The following is a 26817-nucleotide window of genomic DNA, read 5'->3' on the forward strand; positions in this document are numbered from 1 at the left end:
GACCCTCCCGCAGTGCGGCGCTCCCTCAGCACTGACCCTCCCACAGTGCGGCGCTCCCTCAGCACTGACCCTCCCACAGTGCGGCGCTCCCTCAGCACTGACCCTCCCACTGTGCGGCGCTCCCTCAGCACTGACCCTCCCACAGTGCGGCGCTCCCTCAGCACTGACCCTCCCACAGTGCGGCGCTCCCTCAGCACTGACCCACAGTGCGGCGCTCCCTCAGCACTGACCCTCCCACAGTGCGGCGCTCCCTCAGCACTGACCCTCCCACAGTGCGGCGCTCCCTCAGCACTGACCCTCCCACAGTGCGGCGCTCCCTGTGAGTGTGCTTTGGGGGATATAATTTGGCGAGTGGTTTGGTGAGTTGACGGTGTGTTCCGGTGTACGTTTCAGAACTCTTACACACGGGGACGGCGCGACCTCTGAACTTCATGTTGAACACCAGTGACTTCCGAATTCTGCTGATGGATCAGGACCAGGATCGGATGTACGTCGGGACCCGGGAATATGTCGTCGCTCTGGACATGCACAACATTAACAAGGAACCCCTCATTGTGAGTCACAATGGCGTCACGTGACAGAGTGGGGCCCTTCAGCCCATCGTGTGTTGGTGCTAGCTCTCTGAGTCAACATCTCTCCCAGTCCCACTCCCTCCCCCACCTTCTCCCTGTGACTCCGCCCACTCTTCCTGTTCCCAATCCCATTCCCTTTCCGATTGGCCCTGCCTCCACCACGCTCTGTGACAGCCCCTTCCCCATCCTAACCACTCGCCGGTGAAACTCGTTTCTCCTCGTGTTTCCCTCGCTTCCCTCTCCAATCGCCTCCAATCCGTGTCCCCCTCCGGTTCCCCACCCTCCCACCAATGGGAACAGTCCCTCTCCCTCTCGACTCTGTCCCAGAGACTCCCCCCCCTTGTGATTCTGAATCCCTCGATCAAATCTCCCCTCAACCTTCTCTCCTCCGAGGAGAACATCCCAAATCTCCCCAATCCATCCTCGAAACTGGAACCCCCTCATCCCTGGAATCATTCCCAGCAGGCTTTCACACTCTCTTTGTCTGTCTGTCTGTCTGTCTCTCTCTCTTCTCTCTCTCTCCCTCTGTGTCTCTCTCTGACTGTCTCTGTCTCTGTCTCTGCCTCTGTCTGTCGCCCCCCTCTCTCTTCTCTCTCCCTCGCTCTGCCTTTCTGTCTCTCTCCCCAACGATTTCCCATCAGTGAAACTCCAACTGACCCTCCCACAGTGCGGCGCTCCCTCAGCACTGACCCTCCCACACTGCGGCGCTCCCTCAGCACTGACCCTCCCACAGTGCGGCGCTCCCTCAGCACTGACCCTCCCACACTGCGGCGCTCCCTCAGCACTGACCCTCCCACAGTGCGGCGCTCCCTCAGCACTGACCCTCCCACACTGCGGCGCTCCCTCAGCACTGACCCTCCCACAGTGCGGCGCTCCCTCAGCACTGACCCTCCCACAGTGCGGCGCTCCCACAGCACCGACCCCCCCACAGTGCGGCGCTCCCTCAGCACTGACCCTCCCACAGTGCGGCGCTCCCTCAGCACTGACCCTCCCACAGTGCGGCGCTCCCTCAGCACTGACCCTCCCACAGTGCGGCGCTCCCTCAGCACTGACCCTCCCACAGTGCGGCGGGCCCTCAGCACTGACCCTCCCACAGTGCGGCGCTCCCTCAGCACTGACCCTCCCACAGTGCGGCGCTCCCTCAGCACTGACCCTCCCACAGTGCGGCGCCCCCTCAGCACTGACCCTCCCACAGTGCGGCGCTCCCTCAGTGCTGAGTTTTAAAGGTGCTGACGCAGTAATGATGGGCTGAATGGCCTCCTCTGGTGTTTTGTGAGTCTGTTCTGGGATTTGAAACTCTGTCTGTAGAACCATGCTGAACTTTTCCTTTAATTTGACAGATTCACTGGCCAGCCTCGGACCTGCGCCAAGCTGAGTGCCGATTGGCTGGGAAAGGGCATGATGTAAGTGATGTGTTTGGAGTTCCCCTCACCCCCTCCATTCCTCCCCTCTTGCTCACTCGCTGTGTTACCCTCCCGAGTATCAGCCCCCTTCCAACTCCAAACCACAGTTTGGCAATGAGGAGAACAGGAACAGGAGGAGGCCATTCAGCGCCTCTCTCTCTCTCTCAAGCCGGTTACACAGGAACAGAGGGAGGCCATTCAGCCCCTCTCTCTCCAGCCTGTTACACAGGAACAGGAGAAGGCCATTCAGCCCCTCTCTCTCCAGCCTGTTACACAGGAACAGGAGGAGGCCATTCAACCCCTCTCTGTCCCTCGAGCCTGTTACATCGGAACAGGAGGAGGCCATTCAGCCCCACTCTCTCTCCAGCCTGTTACATAGGAACAGGAGGAGGCCATTCAGCCCCTCTCTGTCCCTCGAGCCTGTTACATAGGAACAGGAGGAGGCCATTCAGCCCCTCTCTCTCTCTCTCCAGCCTGTTAAACAGGAACAGGAGGAGGCCATTCAGCCCCTCTCTGTCCCTCGAGCCTGTTACATAGGAACAGGAGGAGGCCATTCAGCCTCTCTCTCTCTCTCCAGCCTGTTAAACAGGAACAGGAGGAGGCCATTCAGCCCCTCTCTCTCTCTCCAGCCTGTTATACAGGAACAGGAGGAGGCCATTCAGCCCCTCTCTCTCCAGCCTGTTACACAGGAACAGGAGGAGGCCATTCAGCCTTGGCCACATCTCTGTCTATGTATCCACCCTACGCTCTCCACCTCACCCCTCATAGAATGGTCCAGTGCAAAGAAGCCCCTTCGGCCCATTGAGTCTGTACCGACAAGAAGTCCCACTCCGCCTCCACGAATCCCATTTTGTGCTGTGTCCTTGAATGTCTGGATATTTCGAGTGCAAACCTGAATATTTTTTGAGGGTTGTTAGGCTTCCGGCCTCCCAGGCAGTGCTTCCCAGATTCCCACCACCCTCTGAGTGAACAAGGTTTCTCTCAAATTCCCTCTGAATCTCCTGCCCTTCATTCCTGACCCCTCAACCCAGGGGAACAGCTGCTCCCGACACACCCTGTCCGTGTCCCTCATAATCTTAACACCTCGATCAGGTCGCCCCTCAGTCTTCTCTGCTCCAACAAGAACAACCCAAGCCTCCCTTCATAACTTAAATGTTCCACCCCAGGCAGCATCCTGGTGAATCTCCTCTGCACTCCCTCCATTGCAATCACATCCTCCCTATAATGTGGCGACCAGAACTGCACACAGTACAAAGAACAAAGAAAATTACAGCACAGGAACAGGCCCTTCAGCCCTCCAAGCCTGCACCGACCATGCTGCCCGACTGAACTAAAACCCCCTACCCTTCCGGGGACCGTATCCCTCTATTCCCATCCTATTCATATATTTGTCCAGACGCCCCTTAAAACTCACTACCGTATCCGCTTCCACTACCTCCCCCGGCAACGAGTTCCAGGCACCCACCACTCTCTCTGTAAAAAATCTGCCTCGTACATCTCCTTTAAACCTTCCCATTCGCACCTTAAACCTGTGCCCCCTAGTAATTGACTCTTCCACCCTGGGGAAAAAGCTCCTGACTATCCACTCTGTCCATGCCCCTCATAATCTTGTAGACTGCTATCAGGTCTCCCCTCAACCTCCGTCGCTCCAGTGAGAACAAACCAGGTTTCCCCAATTTCTCCTCATAGTTAATGCCCTCCATACCAGGCAACATCCTGGTAAAGGATGTGAGGTCATGCCTCACAAACTTGGTTGAGTTTTTTGAGGAGGTGACAAAAACGATTGACGAGGGAAGGGCCGTGGATGTCGTCTATATGGATTTTAGTAAAGCGTTTGACAAGGTCCCTCAGGGCAGGCTGGTGCAAAAGGTTAAATCTCACGGGATAAAAGGTGAGCTCGCTCGGTGGGTGGAGAACTGGCTTAGCCATAGAAGTCAGAGGGGAGCAGTGGAGGGGTCTTTTTCCAGTTGGAGGTCTGTGACTAGTGGTGTTCCGCAGGGCTCTGTACTGGGACCTCTGCTGTTTGTGATATATATAAATGATTTGGAGGAAGATGTAGCTGGTCTGATCAGTAAATTTGCGGACGACACGAAGATTGCTGGAGTTGCGGATAGTGATGAACATTGTCAGAGAATACAGCAGGATATAGATAGGCTGGAACATTGGGCGGAGAAATGGCAGATGGAATTTAATCCAGATAAATGCGAAGTGATGCATTTCGGTAGATCTAATGTAAGGGGGAGCTATACAATAAATGGCAGAACCATCAGGAGTATAGACACACAGAGGGACCTGGGTGTACAAGTCCACAGATCCTTAAAGGTGGCAGCACAGGTGGAGAGGGTGGTGAAGAAGGCATATGGCATGCTTGCCTTTATTGGACGGGGCATAGAATATAAAAGTTGGGGTCTGATGTTGCAGCTGTATAGAACGTTGGTTCAGCCACATTTGGAATACTGCGTCCAGTTCTGGTCGCCGCACTACCAGAAGGATGTGGAGGTTTTGGAGAGAGTACAGAGAAGGTTTACCAGGATGTTGCCTGGTATGGAGGGGCTTGGTTATGAGGAGAGATTGGGTAAACTGGGGTTGTTCTCCCTGGAAAGATGGAGGATGAGGGGCGACCTAAAAGAGGTGTACAAAATTATGAAGGGCATAGATAGGGTGAACAGTGGGAAGCTTTTTCCCAGGTCGGTGGTGACGAACACAAGGGGTCACGGGTTCAAAGTGAGGGGGGCAAGGTTCAACACAGATGTCAGGGGGACGTATTTTACACAGAGGGTGGTGGGGGCCTGGAATGCACTGCCAAGCAAGGTGATTGAGGTGGACACACTGGGTTCGTTTAAGACTTATCTCGATAGCCACATGAACAGACTGGGAATAGAGGGATACAAACGAATGGTCTAGTTGGGCACATGAGCGGCGCGGGCTTGGAGGGCCGAAGGGCCTGTTCCTGTGCTGTATTGTTCTTTGTTCTTAAATCTTTTCTGTACCCTCTCCAAAGCCTCCACATCCTCCTGGTAGTGTGGCGACCAGAATTGAACACTATATTCCAAATGCGGCCTAACTAAGGTTCTATAAAGCTGCAACATGACTTGCCAATTTTTAAACTCAATGCCCTGGCCGATGAAGGCAAGCATGCCGTATGCCTTCTTGACTACCTTCTCCACCTGCATTGCCACTTTCAGTGACCTGTGTACCTGTACACCCAGATCCCTCTGCCTATCAATACTCTTAAGGGTTCTGCCATTTACTATATATTTCCTATCTGTATTAGACCTTCCAAAATGCATTACCTCACATTGTCCGGATTAAACTCCATCTGCCATCTCTCCGCCCAAGTTTCCAACCGACCTATCCCCTTATCCCTTTTTTTTGGAAATATATCTATTTCCTTCTTGAAACCTTTCAAGAAGACCATAAGACATAGGAGCAGAATGAGGCCGCTCGGCCCATCGAGTCTGCTCCGCCATTCAATCATGGCTGATATTTTCCTCATCCCCATTCTCCTACCTTTTCCCCATAACCCCCGATCCCCTTATTAATCAAGAACCTATCTATCTCTGTCTTAAAGACACTCAATGACCCGGCCTCCACAGCCTTCTGCGGCAAAGAGTTCCACAGATTCACCACTCTCTGGCTGAAGAAATTCCTCCTCATCTCTGTTTTAAAGGATCGTCCCTTTAGCCTGAGGTTGTGCCCTCTGGTTCTAGTTTTTCCTACTATTGGAAACATCCTCTCCACATCCACTCTATCCAGGCCTCTCAGTATCCTGTAAGTTTCAATAAGATCCCCCCTCATCCTTCTAAACTCCCAACGAGTACAGACCCAGAGTCCTCAACCCGTTCCTCATACGACAAGCTCTTCATTCCAGGGATCATTCTTGTGAACCTCCTCTGGACCCTTTCCAAGGCCGGCACATCCTTCCTTAGATACGGGGCCCAAAACTGCTCACAATACTCCAAATGGGGTCTGACCAGAGCCTTATACAGCCTCAGAAGTACATCCCTGCTCTTGTATTTTAATGATTCAGAATCCACCGCGCTTTGGGGCAGCGAGATCCGCAAATTCACCACCCTCTGCGAGAAGTAGTTCCTCCTCATCTCAGTTTTAAATCTACCGCCTCTCAACCTATCCCTGTGACCTCTTGTCCCAGATTGCCCCATAAGGGGAAACATTTAGTCTGCATTTACCTTCTTAATCCCTTTTAATATTTTATATCCCTCGATCAGATCCCCTCTCGTCCTCCGAAACTCCAGCGAGTACAAACCCAAACTGTTTAATCTCTCCTCATACGTCAACCCTTTCATCCCCGGAATCAGTCTGGGGAACCTCCTCTGAACCGCCTCCAACACCACCCCACCCTTCCTCAAATAAGGGGACCAAAACGGGACCCAATGCTCCAGGTGTGGTCTCGCCAACACCCTGTACAATTACAGCAACACTTCTCTACTTTTATATCCCAGTCCCATTGCAATAAATACCAACATCCCATTGGCCGTTATTATGACCTGCTGCACCTGTGTACCGACTTTCTGCGATTCATGAACACAGACGCCCAGATCCCTCTGCCCGGACACAAGTGAAATCTGCTTCCCATTCAGATCATTTGCCCTTGCTGTTTTTTTCTGCCAAGATGGATAAACCTCTCACTTAACCATCCGGTTCACCCGCTCTGCAGCCGTCAGGGATCTGTGGATAAGGAGCCCAAACTCCCTCTGTTCCTCTCAGCTTCCCAGTGTGCTACCGTTCATTAAATACTTCCTCATCTTGTTTCGTCTCCCATCGGGTTAAATACCGTCTGCCGCCGCTCTGCCCATCTGACTGACCCACCTATACCTTGCTGCAACCTCCTCCACGATGAACCACGCTGCCAATCTCACACACCTGACTAACAATCCTTCTCACCTTTTCACCTGTAACTCCCAGGGTGAGTGCGCCAATTACATCCGGCTGATTGAGCGCTGGAACCGGACCCACCTCTTTGCCTGCGGCACGGGCGCCTTCAACCCCACCTGCGCCTACATTCACCGCGGGTGGCGCTCCGAGGTAGGTACTCGGGAGGGTGGGGGGGGGGGGGGGGGCAAGGGGGAGGAGGTTCCGTGACTCGTGGGGGTACCTCTGGTGTAACGATGCTCTCTGTATGTTCGCCGTGTCCTCTCTCCCTCCCGCCCACTGATCATGGCGCGCGAGAGATTCCGGCCGCGGGAAGGGCAAGCGGGACATTCGACTGCGGGGGGCATCACGGGGATCTGAGTGTGACATGTTTACATAGGGAGCGCCCATTATATATTCCTCCAGGTGATTGAATTTTCCCCGTTTGTTCACTCACGGGGTGGGTGGGTGGTGGGGGTGGGGGGCAGTGGGGGGGGGGGCAGCATCGTTTAGCCTGGTCTATGTTTGTCCCCCATCTGTATAGGAGGATGTAATTGCCCTGGAGGGGGTGCTGAGGAGATTCACCAGGCTGCCGTCTGGGATGGATTGTCTCAGCTATGAAGAGGGGCTGGTTAGACTGGAGTTGTTCCCCTTGGACTGGAGAAGGCTGAGGGGGGACCTGATCGAGGTGAATAAAATTCTGAGGGGCAAAGATAGAGTGGATATGAAGATATTTTGTGGCACGGTGGCACAGTGGGTTAACACTGCTGCCTCACAGCGCCAGGGACCCGGGTTCGATTCCCGGCTTGGGTCACTGTCTGTGTGGAGTCTGCACATTCTTCCCCCGTGTCGGTGTGGGTTTCCTCCGGGTGCTCCAGTTTCCTCCCACTGTCCCAAGATGTGCGGGTTAGGTGGATTGGCCATGCTAAATTGTCCCTTAGTGTCCAAAGATGTGCAGGTTAGGTGGATTGGCCATGCTAAATTGCCCCTTAGTGTCCAAAGATGTATGGGTTAGGGGGATTGGCCATGCTAAATTGTCCCTTAGTGTCCAAAGATGTGCCGGTTAGGTGGATTGGCCGTGCTAAATTGTCCCTTAGTGTCCAAAGATGTGTGGGTTAGGGGGATTGGCCATGCTAAATTGTCCCTTAGTGTCCAAAGATGTGCCGGTTAGGGTGGATTGGCCATGCTAAATTGCCTCTTAGTGTCCAAAGATGTGCAGGTTAGGTGGATTGGCCATGCTAAATTGTCCCTTGGTGTCCAAAGATGTGCAGGTTAGGTGGATTAACAGGGTAAATACTTGAGGGTTTCAGTGAGTAGATCTGGATGGGATTACCCTTTAGTGTCAAGGAGATTATGTGGGAGGGATAGGGCCTGGGTGGGATTGTGGTCGGTGCAGATCGATGGGCCGAATGGCCTCTTTCTGCACTGTAGGGATTCTAAGATATTGGGGGTATTTGAGGAGAAACCTTTTTCACCCGGGGGGGGGGGGGGTGGGAGTCTGGAACCCGCTGCCTGGGAGGGTGGGAGAGGCGGGACCCTCACAACATTGAGATGAGCTCGAAACGCCACGGCGTACACGGCTGCGGAGCGAGCGCCGGAGAATGGGATAGGAATAGATCGATGCTTGATGGCCGGCACAGGCTCGATGGGCCGAAGGGCCTCTCTCCTTGTTGTAAAAGTCCCACGACTCGAATGGCTGACGAATCGGACGCAGCGCTCGCAACCAAAACTGACAAATTGCTCGAACCTGGATCCAATCCAGGGAGAACGAGGAGACGCGCGGTTCTCGGAGGCCGGGGGGGGGGGCGCGCGAGGAGAAGCATCGAGGTTCCCCGGAGATGAGAGGTAGCCCGCACTCGTCAAAGCCGGAGGGACAGGAGAACGAGAAAGGCCGGGAAAACCGGGCAGAATTGGGGAAGAGGCGGAAAGGAAGGTCAAGATAAGTGGGAAAGTGAATCGTGTGGAGGGCGTAGAAGGTCTGCAGAGAGATTTGGACAGGCTGAGTGAGTGGGCGAGGATCTGGCAGATGGAGCATAACGTTAACAAATGCGAGGTTCTTCACTTTGGAAGAAATATAGCAAATTGGATTATTATCTAAATGGAAAGAAATTAAAACATGCTACTGTGCAGAGGGACCTGGGGGTCCTTGTGCATGAGACGCAAAAACCCAGTCTGCAGGTGCAACAGGTGATCAAGAAGGAAAATGGGACGTTGGCCTATATCGCAAGGGGGATAGAATATAAAAGCAGAGATGTCTTGCTGCATCTGTACAGGGCATTGGTGAGGCCGCAGCTGGAATACTGTGTGCCGTATTGGCCCCCTTATTTGCGGAAGGATATATTGGCATTGGAGGGAGTGCAGAGAAGGTTCACCAGGTTGATACCAGAGATGAGGGGTGTTGATTATGAGGAGAGACTGAGCAGATTGCGTTTGTACTCGTTGGAATTTAGAAGGCTGAGGGGTGATCTTATAGAGACCTATAAGATAATGAAGGGGCTGGATAGGGTAGAGATGGAGAGATTCTTTCCACTTAGAAAGGAAGCTAGAACTAGAGGGCACAGCCTCAAAATAAAGGGGGGTCAGTTTAGGACAGAGTTGAGGAGGAACTTCTTCTCTCAGAGGGTGGTGAATCTCTGGAATTCTCTGCCCACTGAAGTGGTGGTGGCTACCTCGCTGAATATGTTTAAGTCACGGATGGATGGATTCCTGATCGGTAAGGGAATTAAGGGTTATGGGGAGCAGGCGGGTAAGTGGAACTGATCCACTTCAGATCAGCCATGATCTTATTGAATGGCGGGGCAGGCTCGAGGGGCTGGATGGCCTACTCCTGCTCCTATTTCTTCTGTTCTTATGTCTGTCGGGAAGTCAACAGCCAGGAAGAACATGGCGGACCCCGCGATGGGGGAGGTGCACCCTGGGAGGGGGCGGAGGATCCCGCTGACATGAATGGCTATGAAGTTCCGGAATGTTCCACGTGACAAGGAGACCGCGAGCGCCTGTGACAATCTCGTTCAGTGGTCATTCCAGCCGCTCTGTCCACTGACCCCATCACTCCAGTTAGTGTGACCCCACCTGATGCCCTGATGACCCCATGACCTGTGACCTGCGCTAACCTGGTGATTTTCCCCTCTTTTCCCACCCCAGGATTACATTTTCCGTCTTGTTCCGGGCTGGTTTATCTCCGGGAAGGGAAAGTGTCCGTACGATCCCAAAGAGGAAAGCATGGCCGCCATTGTCGGTGAGTAACCTTCAATCTCCTCCCCCGTCTTTGCTCGTGGGGGTGGGAGGTCACACACTGCAGAGCCGATGGAGCGCCGCACTGTGGGAGGGTCAGTGCTGAGGGAGCGCCGCACTGTGGGAGGGTCAGTGCTGAGGGAGCGCCGCACTGTGGGAGGGTCAGTGCTGAGGGAGCGCCGCACTGTGGGAGGGTCAGTGCTGAGGGAGCGCCGCACTGTGGGAGGGTCAGTGCTGAGGGAGCGCCGCACTGTGGGAGGGTCAGTGCTGAGGGAGCGCCGCACTGTGGGAGGGTCAGTGCTGAGGGAGTGCCGCACTGTGGGAGGGTCAGTGTTGAGGGAGCGCCGCACTGTAGGAGGGTCAGTATTGAGGGAGCGCCGCACTGTGGGAGGGTCAGTGCTGAGGGAGCGCCGCACTGTGGGAGGGTCAGTGCTGAGGGAGCGCCGCACTGTGGGAGGGTCAGTGCTGAGGGAGCGCCGCACTGTGGGAGGGTCAGTGCTGAGGGAGCGCCGCACTGTGGGAGGGTCGGTGCTGAGGGTGCGCCGCACTGTGGGAGGGTCAGTGCTGAGGGAGCGCCGCACTGTGGGAGGGTCAGTGCTGAGGGAGCGCCGCACTGTGGGAGGGTCAGTGCTGAGGGAGCGCCGCACTGTGTGAGGGTCAGTGCTGAGGGAGCGCCGCACTGTGGGAGGGTCAGTGCTGAGGGAGCGCCGCACTGTGGGAGGGTCAGTGCTGAGGGAGCATCAGACTGTGGGAGGGTCAGTGCTGAGGGAGCATCAGACTGTGGGAGGGTCAGTGCTGAGGGAGCGCCGCACTGTGGGAGGGTCAGTGCTGAGGGAGTGCCGCACTGTGGGAGGGTCAGTGCTGAGGGAGCGCCGCACTGTGGGAGGGTCAGTGCTGAGGGAGCGCCACACTGTGGGAGGGTCAGTGCTGAGGGAGCGCCGCAATGTGGGAGGGTCAGTGCTAAGGGAGCGCCGCACTGTGGGAGGGTCAGTGCTGAGGGAGCGCCACACTGTGGGAGGGTCAGTGCTGAGGGAGCGCCGCACTGTGGGAGGGTCAGTGCTGAGGGAGCGCCACACTGTGGGAGGGTCAGTGCTGAGGGAGCATCAGACTGTCGGAGGGTCAGTGCTGAGGGAGCGCCGCACTGTGGGAGGGTCAGTGCTGAGGGAGCGCCACACTGTGGGAGGGTCAGTGCTGAGGGAGCATCAGACTGTGGGTGGGTCAGTGCCGAGGGAGCTCCGCACTGTGGGAGGGTCAGTGCCGAGGGAGCGCCGCACTGTGGGAGGGTCAGTGCTGAGGGAGCGCCGCACTGTGGGAGGGTCAGTGCCGAGGGAGCGCCACACTGTGGGAGGGTCAGTGCTGAGGGAGCGCCGCACTGTGGGAGGGTCAGTGCTGAGGGAGCGCCACACTGTGGGAGGGTCAGTGCTGAGGGAGCATCAGACTGTCGGAGGGTCAGTGCTGAGGGAGCGCCGCACTGTGGGAGGGTCAGTGCTGAGGGAGCGCCACACTGTGGGAGGGTCAGTGCTGAGGGAGCATCAGACTGTGGGTGGGTCAGTGCCGAGGGAGCTCCGCACTGTGGGAGGGTCAGTGCCGAGGGAGCGCCGCACTGTGGGAGGGTCAGTGCTGAGGGAGCGCCGCACTGTGGGAGGGTCAGTGCCGAGGGAGCGCCGCACTGTGGGAGGGTCAGTGCTGAAGGAGCGCCGCACTGTGGGAGGGTCAGTGCTGAGGGAGCTCCGCACTGTGGGAGGGTCAGTGCTGAGGGAGCTCTGCACTGTGGGAGGGTCAGTGCTGAGGGAGCTCCGCACTGTGGGAGGGTCAGTGCTGAGGGAGTGCCGCACTGTCGGAGGGTCAGTGCTGAGGGAGTGCCGCACTGTGGGAGGGTCAGTGCTGAGGGAGCGCCGCACTGTGGGAGGGTCAGTGCTGAGGGAGCGCCGCACTGTGGGAGGGTCAGTGCTGAGGGAGCGCCGCACTGTGGGAGGGTCAGTGCTGAGGGAGCGCCGCACTGTGGGAGGGTCAGTGCTGAAGGAGCGCCGCACTGTGGGAGGGTCAGTGCTGAGGGAGCGCCGCACTGTTGGAGGGTCAGTGCTGAAGGAGCGCCACACTGTGGGAGGGTCAGTGCCGAGGGAGCGCCACACTGTGGGAGGGTCAGTGCTGAGGGAGCGCCGCACTATGGGAGGGTCAGTGCTGGGGGAGTGCCGCACTGTGGGAGGGTCAGTGTTGAGGGAGCGCCGCACTGTGGGAGGGTCAGTGCCGAGGGAGCGCCACACTGTGGGAGGGTCAGTGCTGAGGGAGCGCCGCACTGTGGGAGGGTCAGTGCTGAGGGAGCACCGCACTGTGGGAGGGTCAGTGCTGACGGAGCGCCGCACTGTGGGAGGGTCAGTGCTGAGGGAGCGCCACACTGTGGGAGGGTCAGTGCCGAGGGAGCGCCACACTGTGGGAGGGTCAGTGCTGAGGGAGCGCCGCACTGTGGGAGGGTCAGCGCTGAGGGAGCGCCGCACTGTGGGAGGGTCAGTGCTGAGGGAGAACCGCACTGTGGGAGGGTCAGTGCTGAGGGAGCGCCGCACTGTGGGAGGGTCAGTGCTGAGGGAGCGCTGCACTGTGGGAGGGTCAGTGCTGAGGGAGCGCCGCACTGTGGGAGGGTCAGTGTTGAGGGAGCGCCGCACTGTGGGAGGGTCAGTGCTGAGGGAGCGCCGCACTGTGGGAGGGTCAGTGTTGAGGGAGCGCCGCACTGTGGGAGGGTCAGTGCTGAGGGAGCGCCGCACTGTGGGAGGGTCAGTGTTGAGGGAGCGCCGCACTGTGGGAGGGTCAGTGCTGAGGGAGCGCCACACTGTTGGAGGGTCAGTGCTGATGGAGCGCCACACTGTGGGAGGGTCAGTGCCGAGGGAGCGCCACACTGTGGGAGGGTCAGTGCTGAGGGAGCGCCGCACTATGGGAGGGTCAGTGCTGGGGGAGTGCCGCACTGTGGGAGGGTCAGTGTTGAGGGAGCGCCGCACTGTGGGAGGGTCAGTGCCGAGGGAGCGCCACACTGTGGGAGGGTCAGTGCTGAGGGAGCGCCGCACTGTGGGAGGGTCAGTGCTGAGGGAGCACCGCACTGTGGGAGGGTCAGTGCTGACGGAGCGCCGCACTGTGGGAGGGTCAGTGCTGAGGGAGCGCCACACTGTGGGAGGGTCAGTGCCGAGGGAGCGCCACACTGTGGGAGGGTCAGTGCTGAGGGAGCGCCGCACTGTGGGAGGGTCAGCGCTGAGGGAGCGCCGCACTGTGGGAGGGTCAGTGCTGAGGGAGAACCGCACTGTGGGAGGGTCAGTGCTGAGGGAGCGCCGCACTGTGGGAGGGACAGTGCTGAGGGAGCGCTGCACTGTGGGAGGGTCAGTGCTGAGGGAGCGCCGCACTGTGGGAGGGTCAGTGTTGAGGGAGCGCCGCACTGTGGGAGGGTCAGTGCTGAGGGAGCGCCGCACTGTGGGAGGGTCAGTGTTGAGGGAGCGCCGCACTGTGGGAGGGTCAGTGCTGAGGGAGCGCCGCACTGTGGGAGGGTCAGTGTTGAGGGAGCGCCGCACTGTGGGAGGGTCAGTGCTGAGGGAGCGCCGCACTGTGGGAGGGTCAGTGTTGAGGGAGCGCTGCACTGTGGGAGGGTCAGTGCTGAGGGAGCGCCGCACTGTGGGAGGTTCAGTGCTGAGGGAGCGCCGCACTGTGGGAGGGTCAGTGCTGAGGGAGCGCCGCACTGTGGGAGGGTCAGTGCTGAGGGAGCGCCGCACTGTGGGAGGGTCAGTGCTGAGGGAGCGCCACACAGCATGCAAATGCTGTGAAATGTCTTCCAGACCCGCCCTCGTCAGTTGTAATGATGATTTAGTGTTTGGAGACGTTTTAAAACCTCAACTCCTTCCTCCCACTCCCCACCTTCTGGAACCTTCCGCAGATGGAAACCTGTACGCCGGAGTGCACATTGATTTCATGGGCATGGATGCAGCGTTGTTCCGGAGTTTGGGAAAGAGACCAGCGATCCGTACGGAACAATACGATTCACGCTGGTTCAATGGTAAGAAAAGGCACAGCAAGATCCCAGATAAAAATCTGGGGAAACTCATACACTGGACACATCAGCCAGGATTCAGCGCTGAGGGAGCGCCGCACTGTGGGAGGGTCAGTGCTGAGGGAGCGCCGCACTGTGGGAGGGTCAGTGCTGAGGGAGCGCCGCACTGTGGGAGGGTCAGTGCTGAGGGAGCGCCGCACTGTGGGAGGGTCAGTGCTGAGGGAGCGCCGCACTGTGTGAGGGTCAGTGCTGAGGGAGCGCCGCACTGTGGGAGGGTCAGTGCTGAGGGAGCGCCGCACTGTGGGAGGGTCAGTGCTGAGGGAGCGCCGCACTGTGGGAGGGTCAGTGCTGAGGGAGCGCCGCGCTGTGGGAGGATCAAAGCTGAGGGAGCGCCGCACTGTGGGTGGGTCAGTGCTGAGGGAGCGCCGCGCTGTGGGAGGATCAAAGCTGAGGGAGCGCCGCACTGTGGGAGGGTCAGTGCTGAGGGAGAGTCAGTGCTGAGGGAGCGCCGCGCTGTGGGAGGATCAAAGCTGAGGGAGCGCCGCACTGTGGGAGGGTCAGTGCTGAGGGAGAGTCAGTGCTGAGGGAGCGCCGCACTGTGGGAGGGTCAGTGCTGAGGGAGCGCCGCACTGTGGGAGGGTCAGTGCTGAGGGAGCGCCGCACTGTGGGAGGGTAGTGCTGAGGGAGCACCGCACTGTGGGGGGGTCAGTGCTGAGGGAGCGCCGCACTGTGGGAGGGTCAGTGCTGAGGGAGCGCCGCACTGTGGGAGGGTCAGTGCTGAGGGAGCGCCGCACTGTGGGAGGGTCAGTGCTGAGGGAGCGCCGCACTGTGGGAGGGTCAGTGCTGAGGGAGCGCCGCACTGTGGGAGGGTCAGTGCTGAGGGAGCACCGCACTGTGGGAGGGTCAGTGCTGAGGGAGCGCCGCACTGTGGGAGGGTCAGTGCTGAGGGAGCGCCGCACTGTGGGAGGGTCAGTGCTGAGGGAGCGCCGCACTGTGGGTGGGTCAGTGCTGAGGGAGAGTCAGTGCTGAGGGAGCGCCGCGCTGTGGGAGGATCAAAGCTGAGGGAGCGCCGCACTGTGGGAGGGTCAGTGCTGAGGGAGAGTCAGTGCTGAGGGAGCGCCGCGCTGTGGGAGGATCAAAGCTGAGGGAGCGCCGCACTGTGGGAGCGTCAGTGCTGAGGGAGAGTCAGTGCTGAGGGAGCGCCGCACTGTGGGAGGGTCAGTGCTGAGGGAGCGCCGCACTGTGGGAGGGTCAGTGCTGAGGGAGCGCCGCACTGTGGGAGCGTCAGTGCTGAGGGAGCACCGCACTGTGGGGGGGTCAGTGCTGAGGGAGCGCCGCACTGTGGGAGGGTCAGTGCTGAGGGAGCGCCGCACTGTGGGAGGGTCAGTGCTGAGGGAGCGCCGCACTGTGGGAGGGTCAGTGCTGAGGGAGCGCCGCACTGTGGGAGGGTCAGTGCTGAGGGAGCGCCGCACTGTGGGAGGGTCAGTGCTGAGGGAGCGCCGCACTGTGGGAGGGTCAGTGCTGAGGGAGCGCCGCACTGTGGGAGGGTCAGTGCTGAGGGAGCGCCGCACTGTGGGAGGGTCAGTGCTGAGGGAGCGCTGTGGGTTTTGAATGTTTGGGTTCTGATTCAATCTCCTGATGTTCTCCAGATCCGATCTTTATCCGAGCGAGAGTGATTCCTGACTCCGCGGAACGGAGCGATGATAAACTCTATTTCTTCTTCCGGGAGAAATCCACAGAATCCGGGGGTGGACAGGTGTATTCCCGAGTCGCCCGCGTCTGCTTGGTTAGTGCCTGTGACCCCTCACCGTGAATCATCGAATCCTGTGGGGCTGGAGGAGGCCATTCAGCCCCTCTCTCTCCAGCCTGTTACACAGGAACAGGAGGAGGCCATTCAGCCCCTCTCTCTCCAGCCTGTTACACAGGAACAGGAGGAGGCCATTCAGCCCCTCTCTCTCCAGCCTGTTACACAGGAACAGGAGGAGGCCATTCAGCCCTTCTCTCTCCAGCCTGTTACACAGGAACAGGAGGAGGCCATTCAGCCCCTCTCTCTCCAGCCTGTTACACAGGAACAGGAGGAGGCCATTCAGCCCCTCTCTCTCCAGCCTGTTACACAGGACAGGAGGAGGCCATTCAGCCCCTCTCTCTCCAGCCTGTAACACAGGATAGGAGGAGGCCATTCAGCCCCTCTCTCTTGAGTCTGTTACACAGGAACAGGGGGAGGACATTCAGTCCCTCTCTCTCGAGCCTGTTATACAGGAACAGGAGGAGGCCATTTAGCCCCTCTCTCTTGAGCCTGTTACACAGGACAGGAGGAGGCCATTCTGCCCCTCTCTCTCCAGCCTGTTACACAGGACAGGAGGAGGCCATTCAGCCCCTCTCTCTTGAGTCTGTTACACAGGAACAGGGGGAGGACATTCAGCCCCTCTCTCTCGAGCCTGTTATACAGGAACAGGAGGAGGCCATTCAGCCCCTCTCTCTTGAGCCTGTTACACAGGATAGGAGGAGGCCATTCAGCCCCTCTCTTTTGAGCCTGTTACACAGGAATAGGGGGAGGACATTCAGCCCCTCTCTCTAGCCTGTTATACAGGAACAGGAGGAGGCCATTCAGCCCCTCTCTTTTGAGCCTGTTACACAGGAACAGGGGGAGGACATTCAGCCCCTCTCTTTTGAGCCTGTTACACAGGAACAGGGGGAGGACATTCAGCCCCTCTCTTTTGAGTCTGTTACACAGGAACAGGAGGAGGCCATTCAGCCCCTCTCTTTCTCTCGAGCCTGTCACACCGGAACAGGAGGGGGCCATTCAGCCCCTCTCTCTCTCTCGAGCCTGTCACACCGGAACAGGAGGGGGCGATATTTAAGGAAAGGTCTCTCGTTTACTGCTTGCTTTATTAACCCGAATCCGGATGTGCTCTTTCTCATTGACAGAACGACAGTGGGGGCAAGAGGTCTCTGGTTAACAAGTGGACAACATTCCTCAAGGCGAGATTAGTGTGCTCCGTGAGAGGGAGAGACGGAGTGGAAACGCATTTTGACCAACTGAGTGAGTGGCCATTCTCCACATAAACTGGGGGAGGGGGAGGGGAGAGGGGGTGAGGGGGAGGGGGAGGGGGAGGGGAGAGGGGGAGGGGAGAGGGGGAGGGGAGAGGGGGAGGGGAGAGGGGGAGGGGAGAGGGGGAGGGGAGAGGGGGAGGGGAGAGGGGGAGGGGAGAGGGGGAGGGGAGAGGGGGAGGGGAGAGGGGGAGGGGAGAGGGGGAGGGGAGAGGGGGAGGGGAGGAGGGGGAGGGGGAGAGGGGAGGGGGAGAGGGGAGGGGGAGAGGAGGGGGAGAGGGGAGGGGGAGGGGGAGAGGAGGGAGAGGGGGAGGGGAGGAGGGGGAGGGGGAGGGGAGAGGGGGAGGGGAGGAGGGGAGGGGAGAGGGGGAGGGGAGAGGGGGAGGGGAGAGGGGGAGGGGAGAGGGGGAGGGGAGAGGGGGAGGGGAGAGGGGGAGGGGAGAGGGGGAGGGGAGAGGGGGAGGGGAGAGGGGGAGGGGAGGAGGGGAGGGGAGAGGGGGAGGGGGAGAGGGGGAGGGGAGAGGGGGAGGGGAGAGGGGGAGGGGGAGGGGGAGAGGGGGAGGGGGAGGGGAGGGGGGAGGGGGAGGGGGAGAGGGGGGGGAGAGGGGGAGGGGGAGGGGGAGAGGGGGAGGGGGAGGGGGAGGGGGGGAGGGGAGAGGGGGAGGGGGGGAGGGGAGGGGGAGGGGGAGGGGGAGGGAGGGAGGGGGGGGAGGGGGGAGAGGTGGGGGAGGGAGTGTGTTTAGAACAAAGAGCAGTACAAGCACAGGAACAGGCCCTTCGGCCCCTCCAAACCTGCACCGACCGTGTTGCCCGAACTAAACTAAAAGAATATGCACTTACGGAGTCCCGATCCTTCCAATCCCATCCTATTCATGGATTTGTCCAGATGCCCTTTAAATGCCGCGATCGTACCTGCTCCCACCCCCTCCCCGGGCAGCGAGTTCCAGACACCCACCACCCTCTGTGTAAAAAAACTTGCCTCGCACATCTCCTCTAAACCTTATCCCTCGCACCTTAAACCTGTGCCCCCTAGTAATTGACTCTTCCACCCTGGGGGGAAAAAGCTTCTGACGATCCACTCTGTCCATGCCCCTCATAATCTTGTCGACTTCTATCAGGTCTCCCCTCAACCTCCGTCGCTCCAGTGAGAACAAACCAAGTTTCTCCAACCTCTCCTCATAGCTAATGCCCTCCATACCAGGCAACATCCTGGTAAATCTTTTCTGTCCCCTCTCCAAAGCCTCCACATCCTTCTGGTAGTGTGGCGACCAGAATTGAACACTATATTCCAAGTGCGGCCTAACTAAGGTTCTATAAAGCTGCAACATGACTTTCCAATTTTTAAACTCAATACCCCGGCCGATGAAGGCAAGCATGCCGTATGCCTTCCTGACTACCTTCTCCACCTGCATTGCCACTTTCAGTGATCGGTGGACATGTACACCCAGATCCCTCTGCCTGTCAATACTCCTAAGGGTTCTGCTATTTACTGTATATTTCCTATCTGTATTAGACCTCCCAAAATGCATTACCTCACACTTGTCTGGATTAAACTCCATCTGCCATCTCTCCGCCCAAGTCTCCAACCGGTCTATATCCTGCTGTATCCTCTGACAATCCTATTCACGATCCGCAACTCCACCAATTTTTGTGTCGTCTGCGAACTGACTAATCAGACCAGTTACCATTTTCCTCCAAATCATTTATAAAAACAACAAACAACAAAGTTCCCAGAACTGATCCGTGTGGAACACCGCGAGTCACAGCCCTCTGTTCGGGAAAACACCCCAGTACTGCTATCCTCTGTTTAGCTTCGTTTTAGTTCAAACTTTATGTATTCATCAGTGTCACAAGTCGGCTTACATTAACACTGCAATGAAGTTACTGTGACAATCCCCTAGTCGCCACACTCCTATTCGGGTTATACGGAGGGAGAATTTAGCACGGCCGATGCACCCTAACCCGCACGTCTTTCGGACTGTGGGAGGAAACCGGAGCACCCGGAGGAAACCCACGCAGACACGGGGAGAACGTGCAGACTCCACACAGACAGTGACCCGAGCTGGGAATCGAACCCGGGACCCTGGCACTGTGAGGCAGCAGTGCTAACCACTGTGCCACCCCAAGAGGGGAGAGAGAGAGGGAGAGGGGCAGAGGGGAAAGTCAAACAGAACTTCATTCCTGACTAAATATCACCATTTCTCCCCCTCTGTTCATTCACTCCATCTGTTTGGCTCAAAACTCACTCCTAACATCAACATTTGACTAATTTATTCTCTCTGTCTCTCTCTCTCTCTCTCCCTCTCTCTGTCTCTCTCTCTCTCTGTTTCTCCCTCTCTCCGTCTCTCTCTGTCTCTTCCTCTCTCTGTCTCTCTCTCTGTCTCTCCCTCTCTCTGTCTCTCCCTCTCTCTGTCTCTCTCTCTCTGTCTCTCCCTCTCCCTGTCTCTCTCTCTCTCTCTGTCTCTCTCTCGCTCTGTCTCTCTCTCGCTCTGTCTCTCTCTCTCTCTGTCTCTCCCTCTCCCTGTCTCTCTCTCTCTCCCTGTCTCTCTCTCTCTCTCCAGGAGATGTTTTTATTCAGGCGAATCAGGATGAAAAGAATCCGCTCATATTTGGTGTCTTCTCCACATCCGGGTAAGAGTCACAAACACCCCCTCCCTATCTCTGTAACCTCCTCCAGCCCCTACACCCCCTCCCTATCTCTGTAACCTCCTCCAGCCCCTACACCCCCTCCCTATCTCTGTAACCTCCTCCAGCCCCTACACCCCCTCCCTATCTCTGTAACCTCCTCCAGCCCCTACACCCCTCCCTATCTCTGTAACCTCCTCCAGCCCCTACACCCCCTCCCTATCTCTGTAACCTCCTCCAGCCCCTAAACTCCCTCCCTATCTCTGTAACCTCCTCCAGCCCCTACACCCCTCCCTATCTCTGTAACCTCCTCCAGCCCCTACACCCCTCCCTATCTCTGTAACCTCCTCCAGCCCCTACACCCCTCCCTATCTCTGTAACCTCCTCCAGCCCCTACACCCCTCCCTATCTCTGTAACCTCCTCCAGCCCCTACACCCCCTCCCTATCTCTGTAACCTCCTCCAGCCCCTACGGCCCTTCCCTATCTCTGTAACCTCCTCCAGCCCCTACGGCCCTTCCCTATCTCTGTAACCTCCTCCAGCCCCTACACCCCCTCCCTATCTCTGTAACCTCCTCCAGCCCCTACACCCCTCCCTATCTCTGTAACCTCCTCCAGCCCCTACACCCCCTCCCTATCTCTGTAACCTCCTCCAGCCCCTACGGCCCTTCCCTATCTCTGTAACCTCCTCCAGCCCCTACGGCCCTTCCCTATCTCTGTAACCCCCTCCAGCCCCTACACCCCCTCCCTAACTCTGTAACCCACTCCAGCCCCTACACCCCCTCCCTATCTCTGTAACCTCCTCCAGCCCCTACGGCCCTTCCCTATCTCTGTAACCTCCTCCAGCCCCTACGGCCCTTCCCTATCTCTGTAACCTCCTCCAGCCCCTACGGCCCTTCCCTATCTCTGTAACCTCCTCCAGCCCCTACGGCCCTTCCCTATCTCTGTAACCTCCTCCAGCCCCTACACCCCCTCCCTATCTCTGTAACCTCCTCCAGCCCCGACACCCCTCCCTATCTCTGTAACCTCCTCCAGCCCCTACTCCCCTCCCTATCTCTGTAACCTCCTCCAGCCCCTACACCCCTCCCTATCTCTGTAACCCCCTCCAGCCCCTACACCCCTCCCTATCTCTGTAACCTTCTCCAACCCCCTACACCCCCTCCCTAACTCTGTAACCTCCTCCAGCCCCTAAACTCCCTCCCTATCTCTGTAACCTCCTCCAGCCCCTAAACCCCCTCCCTATCTCTGTAACCTCCTCCAGCCCCTACACCCCTCCCTATCTCTGTAACCTCCTCCAGCCCCGACACCCCTCCCTATCTCTGTAACCTCCTCCAGCCCCTACACTCCCTCCCTATCTCTGTAACCTGCTCCAGCCCCTACACCCCCTCCCTATCTCTGTAACCTCCTCCAGCCCCTACACTCCCTCCCTATCTCTGTAACCTCCTCCAGCCCCTACACCTCTCCCTATCTCTGTAACCTCCTCCAGCCCCTACACTCCCTCCCTATCACTGTAACCTCCTCCAGCCCCTACACTCCCTCCCTATCTCTGTAACCTCCTCCAGATCCCACCACCCCTCCCTATCTCTGAAACCTCCTCCAGTCCCTACACCCCTCCCTATCTCTGAAACCTCCTCCAGTCCCTACACACCCTCCCTATCTCTGAAACCTCCTCCAGTCCCTACACCCCTCCCTATCTCTGAAACCTCCTCCAGTCCCTACACCCCTCCCTATCTCTGAAACCTCCTCCAGCCCCTACACCCCCTCCCTATCTTTGTAACTCCTCCAGCCCCTACACCCCTCCCTATCTCTGTAACCTCCTCCAGCCCCTACACCCCTCCCTATCTCTGTAACCTCCTCCAGCCCCTACACCCAGATCAATCCTCACACTTACCTCTTCCCCTGATATCGAGCTCCCTCCTCCCCTCTGCTCTGTGCTCCCTCACTATCGCGCTAAGCCTCTCCCCTCTCCCTCCGCAGGTCTGTGTTTCGAGGTTCCGCTGTTTGTGTGTATTCGATGGGCGATATTCGGACCGCATTCAATGGACCATTCGCACATAAGGAGGGTTTACACTACCAGTGGGTCCCATATTCAGGGAGGGTTCCGTACCCACGCCCCGGATCCGTGAGTGCCTCACCCAATCACCGCAACCCCATAACCAACTCCTAATACTCCCCACTGCAATGCCGGGGGAGCACCGCACTGTGGGAGGGTCAGTGCTGAGGGAGCGCCGCACTGTGGGAGGGTCAGTGCTGAGGGAGCGCCGCACTGTGGGAGGGTCAGTGCTGAGGGAGCGCCGCACTGTGGGAGGGTCAGTGCTGAGGGAGCGCCGCACTGTGGGAGGGTCAGTGCTGAGGGAGCGCCGCACTGTGGGAGGGTCAGTGCTGAGGGAGCGCCGCACTGTGGGAGGGTCGGTGCTGAGGGAGCGCCGCACTGTGGGAGGGTCAGTGCTGAGGGAGCGCCGCACTGTGGGAGGGTTAGTGCTGAGGGAGTGCCGCACTGTGGGAGGGTCAGTGCCGGGGGATCGCCGCACTGTGGGAGAGTCAGTGCTGAGGGAGTGCCGCACTGTGGGAGGGTCAGTGCTGATGGAGCACCGCACTGTGGGAGAGTCAGTGCTGATGGAGCGCCGCACTGTGGGAGGGTCAGTGCTGAGGGAGCGCTGCACTGTGGGAGGGTCAGTGCTGAGGGAGTGCCGCACTGTGGGAGGGTCAGTGCTGAGGGAGCGCTGCACTGTGGGAGGGTCAGTGCTGAGGGAGTGCCGCACTGTGGGAGGGTCAGTGCTGAGGGAGTGCCGCACTGTGGGAGGGTCAGTGCTGAGGGAGCGCCGCACTGTGGGAGGGTCAGTGCTGAGGGAGCGCCGCACTGTGGGAGGGTCAGTGCTGAGGGAGTGCCGCACTGTGGGAGGGTCAGTGCTGAGGGAGCGCCGCACTGTGGGAGGGTCAGTGCTGAGGGAGCGCCGCACTGTGGGAGGGTCAGTGCTGAGGGAGCGCCGCACTGTGGGAGGGTCAGTGCTGAGGGAGCGCCGCACTGTGGGAGGGTCAGTGCTGAGGGAGCGCCGCACTGTGGGAGGGTCAGTGCTGAGGGAGCGCCGCACTGTGGGAGGGTCAGTGCTGAGGGAGTGCCGCACTGTGGGAGGGTCAGTGCTGAGGGAGCACTGCACTGTGGGAGGGTCAGTGCTGAGGGAGTGCCGCACTGTGGGAGGGTCAGTGCTGAGGGATAGATTTCACAATCAGCCTGTGTTCATGGTCTGTTTTGAAGATGGAGAAATGCCTCCATCTAGTGGCCAAACTATCCAATGACGCTGGAAGCTCGACACCATCCAGGACAAAGCAGCCCCGCTCGATCGACACGCTAACCACAAACACTCACTCCCTCCACCACCGTGTGTACCGTCTACAAGATGCACTGCAGCCACTCACCAAGGCTCCTTAGGCAGCATCTTCCAAACCCACCACCTCTACCATCGAGAAGGACAAGGGCAGCAGATACCTGGGAACACCCCCACCTGGAGGTTTCCCCTCCGAGTCACTCACCATCCCGACTGGGAAATATATCAGCCGTTCCTTCACTGTGGCTGGGGTCAAAATCCTGGAACTCCCTCCCTAACAGCGCCGTGAGTGTACCTACACCACACGGGGACTGCAGCGGGTTCGAGAAGGAAACTGACCCTGAGATGTTTAATTATCGTCCATTCTTTAACTCATCTCTCCCTCTCTCTCTCTCTCTCTCGCTGTCTCTCTCTCTCGCTGTCTCTCTCTCTCGCTGTCTCTCTCTCTGTCTCTCTCTCTCGCTGTCTCTCTCTCTCGCTGTCTCTCTCTCTCTCGCTGTCTCTCTCTCTCTCGCTGTCTCTCTCTCTCGCTGTCTCTCTCTCTCGCTGTCTCTCTCTCTCGCTGTCTCTCTCTCGCTCTGTCTCTCGCTCGCTCTGTCTCTCTCTCGCTCTGTCTCTCTCTCGCTGTCTCTCTCTCTCTCGCTGTCTCTCTCTCTCTCGCTGTCTCTCTCTCTCTCGCTGTCTCTCTCTCTCTCGCTGTCTCTCTCTCTCTCGCTGTCTCTCTCTCTCTCGCTGTCTCTCTCTCTCGCTGTCTCTCTCTCTCGCTGTCTCTCTCTCTCGCTGTCTCTCTCTCTCGCTGTCTCTCTCTCTCTCGCTGTCTCTCTCTCTCTCGCTGTCTCTCTCTCGCTGTCTCTCTCTCTCGCTGTCTCTCTCTCTCGCTGTCTCTCTCTCTCGCTGTCTCTCTCTCTCGCTGTCTCTCTCTCTCGCTGTCTCTCTCTCTCGCTGTCTCTCTCTCTCGCTGTCTCTCTCTCTCGCTGTCTCTCTCTCTCGCTGTCTCTCTCTCTCGCTGTCTCTCTCGCTGTCTCTCTCTCTCTCGCTGTCTCTCTCTCTCTCGCTGTCTCTCTCTCTCTCGCTGTCTCTCTCTCTCGCTGTCTCTCTCTCTCGCTGTCTCTCTCTCGCTGTCTCTCTCTCTCTCGCTGTCTCTCTCTCTCGCTGTCTCTCTCTCTCGCTGTCTCTCTCTCTCGCTGTCTCTCTCTCTCTCGCTGTCTCTCTCTCTCGCTGTCTCTCTCTCTCTCGTTGTCTCTCTCTCTCGCTGTCTCTCTCTCTCTCGCTGTCTCTCTCTCTCGCTGTCTCTCTCTCTCGCTGTCTCTCTCTCTCGCTGTCTCTCTCTCTCGCTGTCTCTCTCTCTCGCTGTCTCTCTCTCTCGCTGTCTCTCTCTCGCTGTCTCTCTCTCGCTGTCTCTCTCTCCCTCTCTGTCTCTCTCTCTGTCCCTCTCTCTGTCTCTCTCTCTGTCTCTCCCTGTCTCTCTCTCTCTCTCCACAATTCCACAGGCTATTCCACAGATTGACAACCCTTTGTGTGAAGAAGTTCCTCCTCAACTCAGTCCTAAATCTGCTTCCCCTTATTTTGAGGCCATGCCCCCTAGTTCTAGTTTCACCCGCCAGTGGAAACAACTTCCCTGCTTCTATCTTATCTATTCCCTTCATAATCTTATATGTTTCTATAAGATCTCCCCTCATTCTTCTGAATTCCAATGAGTATAGCCCCAGTCTACTCAGTCTCTCCTCATGAGCCAACATTCTCAACTCCGGAATCAACCCAGTGAATCTCCTCTGCACCCCCTCCAGTGCCAGTATATCCTTTCTCAAGTAAGGAGACCAAAACTGTACACAGTACTCCAGGTGTGGCCTCACCAGGTAGATTCAGAAAGAATGTTCCCAATGGTGGGGGGAGTCCAGAACTAGGGGTCAGAGTTTGAGGATAAGGGGGAAACCTTTTAGAACTGAGGTGAGGAGAAATTTCTTCACCCAGAGGGTGGTGAATGTGTGGAATTCACTACCACAGAAAGTAGCTGAGGCCAAAACGTTGTGTGATTTCAGGAAGAAATTAGAAGGGGCAGCACGGTGACACAGTGGGTTAGCACTGCTGCCTCACAGCGCCAGGGACCCGGGTTCGATTCCCGGCTTGGGTCACTGTCTGTGCGGAGTCTGCACATTCTCCCCGTGTCTGCGTGGGTTTCCTCCGGGTGCTCCGGTTTCCTCCCACAGTCCGAAAGACGTGCTGGTAAACTGTATTGGCCGTGCTGAATTGCCCCTTTGTGTCAGGGGGACTCATTCGGGTAGATGTATGGGGGTTATGGGGGTAGGACCTGGGTGGGATTGTGGTCGGTGCAGAGTCGATGGGTCGAATGGCCTCCTTCTGCACTGTAGGGATTCTATGATATCGCTTTTGGGGCTAAAGGGATCGAGGGATATGGGGGGAATTTGATGATCAGCCGTGATCAGAATGAATGGGGGAGCAGCTGGAAGGGCCGAATGGCCTCCTCCTGCTTCTAGTTTCTCTGTAAGAATGTCCCTCCCGTTTTGCGGTGTGTTGACTGTGGGATCTTTCTGTGCCGCAGTGTCCGGGCGGCTCCTTCACTCCCGGGATGGCGTCGACCAGGGACTATCCGGATGAGGTGTCCCTGTTTATCCGGATGCACCCACTGATGTACAACCCAGTGTATCCGCTGCACCGGAGACCCCTGGTGATCCGGACCCACACCGACTACCGATTCACCGCCATCGCCGTCGACCAGGTGGACGCAGTGGACGGCCGCTACCAGGTGCTGTTCCTCGGGACAGGTAGGTCCCCGAGAGCGGGTCAACCTCCCCCCCCCGCCCGCCTCCATGGCAACCGCCTCCCCAGAGGAATAACCGGGGAGTGGGGGGGGGGGGGGGAGAATTGGGATGCGGACGGGGGGTAGAGTTCTCCACGGCGGGGGGGGGGGGACTTTGCCTTGTTTCACTCCCATCCCCCTCCACCCCCCCTCCTCTCCCCTGAAAACCAAACCGGGTGGGGGTGTGGGGGGAGAGTCTATTCTGCGGCGTACTATTCGACTATGGTAGCCATCGCTCTTGTGGAGACGCATTACATCCGGCGTCGACCCCTCCCCCCCCCCCCCCCCCCTCAACTGGGCTGGGTGGAGGTAAAGTCTAGTCTGCTATTCGGCAATGGAGGGCATCGTGGGTGAGGTGATGCTTCAGGCTTGGTGTTGAGACCTCCCCTCTCCTGCCCCAGGGAGCGGGGGGAGGGGGCAACTTGTGACCAGTGTCATTGAACGATGGTCGAAGGTGAGGACCTTTCGAGATGGAATGACGAATCCCCAAAGAGGAATCCCTCGCCCTGTAATCTGTGAAAAGTGTGTGGGAAGGTGTGAACTGTCCTTCAGTAACGTTCAGTGGGTAACTCAGAAATACCCCCACACTCACTGCAAAATAAACACTTAACAATTTATTTATTTCACTAACCGGGAACTTTAGCTAAACAAGTAACACATCGAATAAAATAAGATTCTACTGGAATGCTGTTCAAATAAGTACAATATCCATTCATTAACCAAAAAATAACAGATTTTAGTCACTTTCAAACAAAATATACAACCAGGTTTTGTGTCTTTCGGAACCTTCTGGAGTTTCTCGGTTGATTTCTCCGTCTGTGAGTTCTCTCTGATTTGGTACCTTTCGCTGGTTCGATGGTGCGTTCTCTTAGATATCTGACCCTGGCAGGGTGG

At 57.9% G+C, this 26817-nt stretch overlaps 1 protein-coding gene across 1 annotated transcript in view; it reads left to right on the top strand.

Moving 5' to 3' along the window:
- Positions 1 to 397: 397 nt before the first annotated feature.
- LOC144489255 (semaphorin-3F-like) overlaps positions 398 to 26817 on the top strand; it is a 41013-nt gene continuing 14593 nt past the window's right edge. The window contains exons 1-10 of the mRNA XM_078207123.1: positions 398 to 554; positions 1913 to 1975; positions 6902 to 7021; positions 9992 to 10085; positions 13992 to 14111; positions 15755 to 15891; positions 17034 to 17148; positions 19718 to 19787; positions 21757 to 21901; positions 25666 to 25888. Of these exons, the coding sequence (XP_078063249.1) occupies positions 432 to 554; positions 1913 to 1975; positions 6902 to 7021; positions 9992 to 10085; positions 13992 to 14111; positions 15755 to 15891; positions 17034 to 17148; positions 19718 to 19787; positions 21757 to 21901; positions 25666 to 25888 (1210 nt within the window). The 5' untranslated portion in view covers positions 398 to 431. The remainder of the gene's footprint in view (positions 555 to 1912; positions 1976 to 6901; positions 7022 to 9991; positions 10086 to 13991; positions 14112 to 15754; positions 15892 to 17033; positions 17149 to 19717; positions 19788 to 21756; positions 21902 to 25665; positions 25889 to 26817) is intronic.

This window comes from Mustelus asterias, unplaced genomic scaffold (assembly GCF_964213995.1).
Source record: "Mustelus asterias unplaced genomic scaffold, sMusAst1.hap1.1 HAP1_SCAFFOLD_2064, whole genome shotgun sequence".
Lineage (NCBI taxonomy): Eukaryota > Metazoa > Chordata > Chondrichthyes > Carcharhiniformes > Triakidae > Mustelus > Mustelus asterias.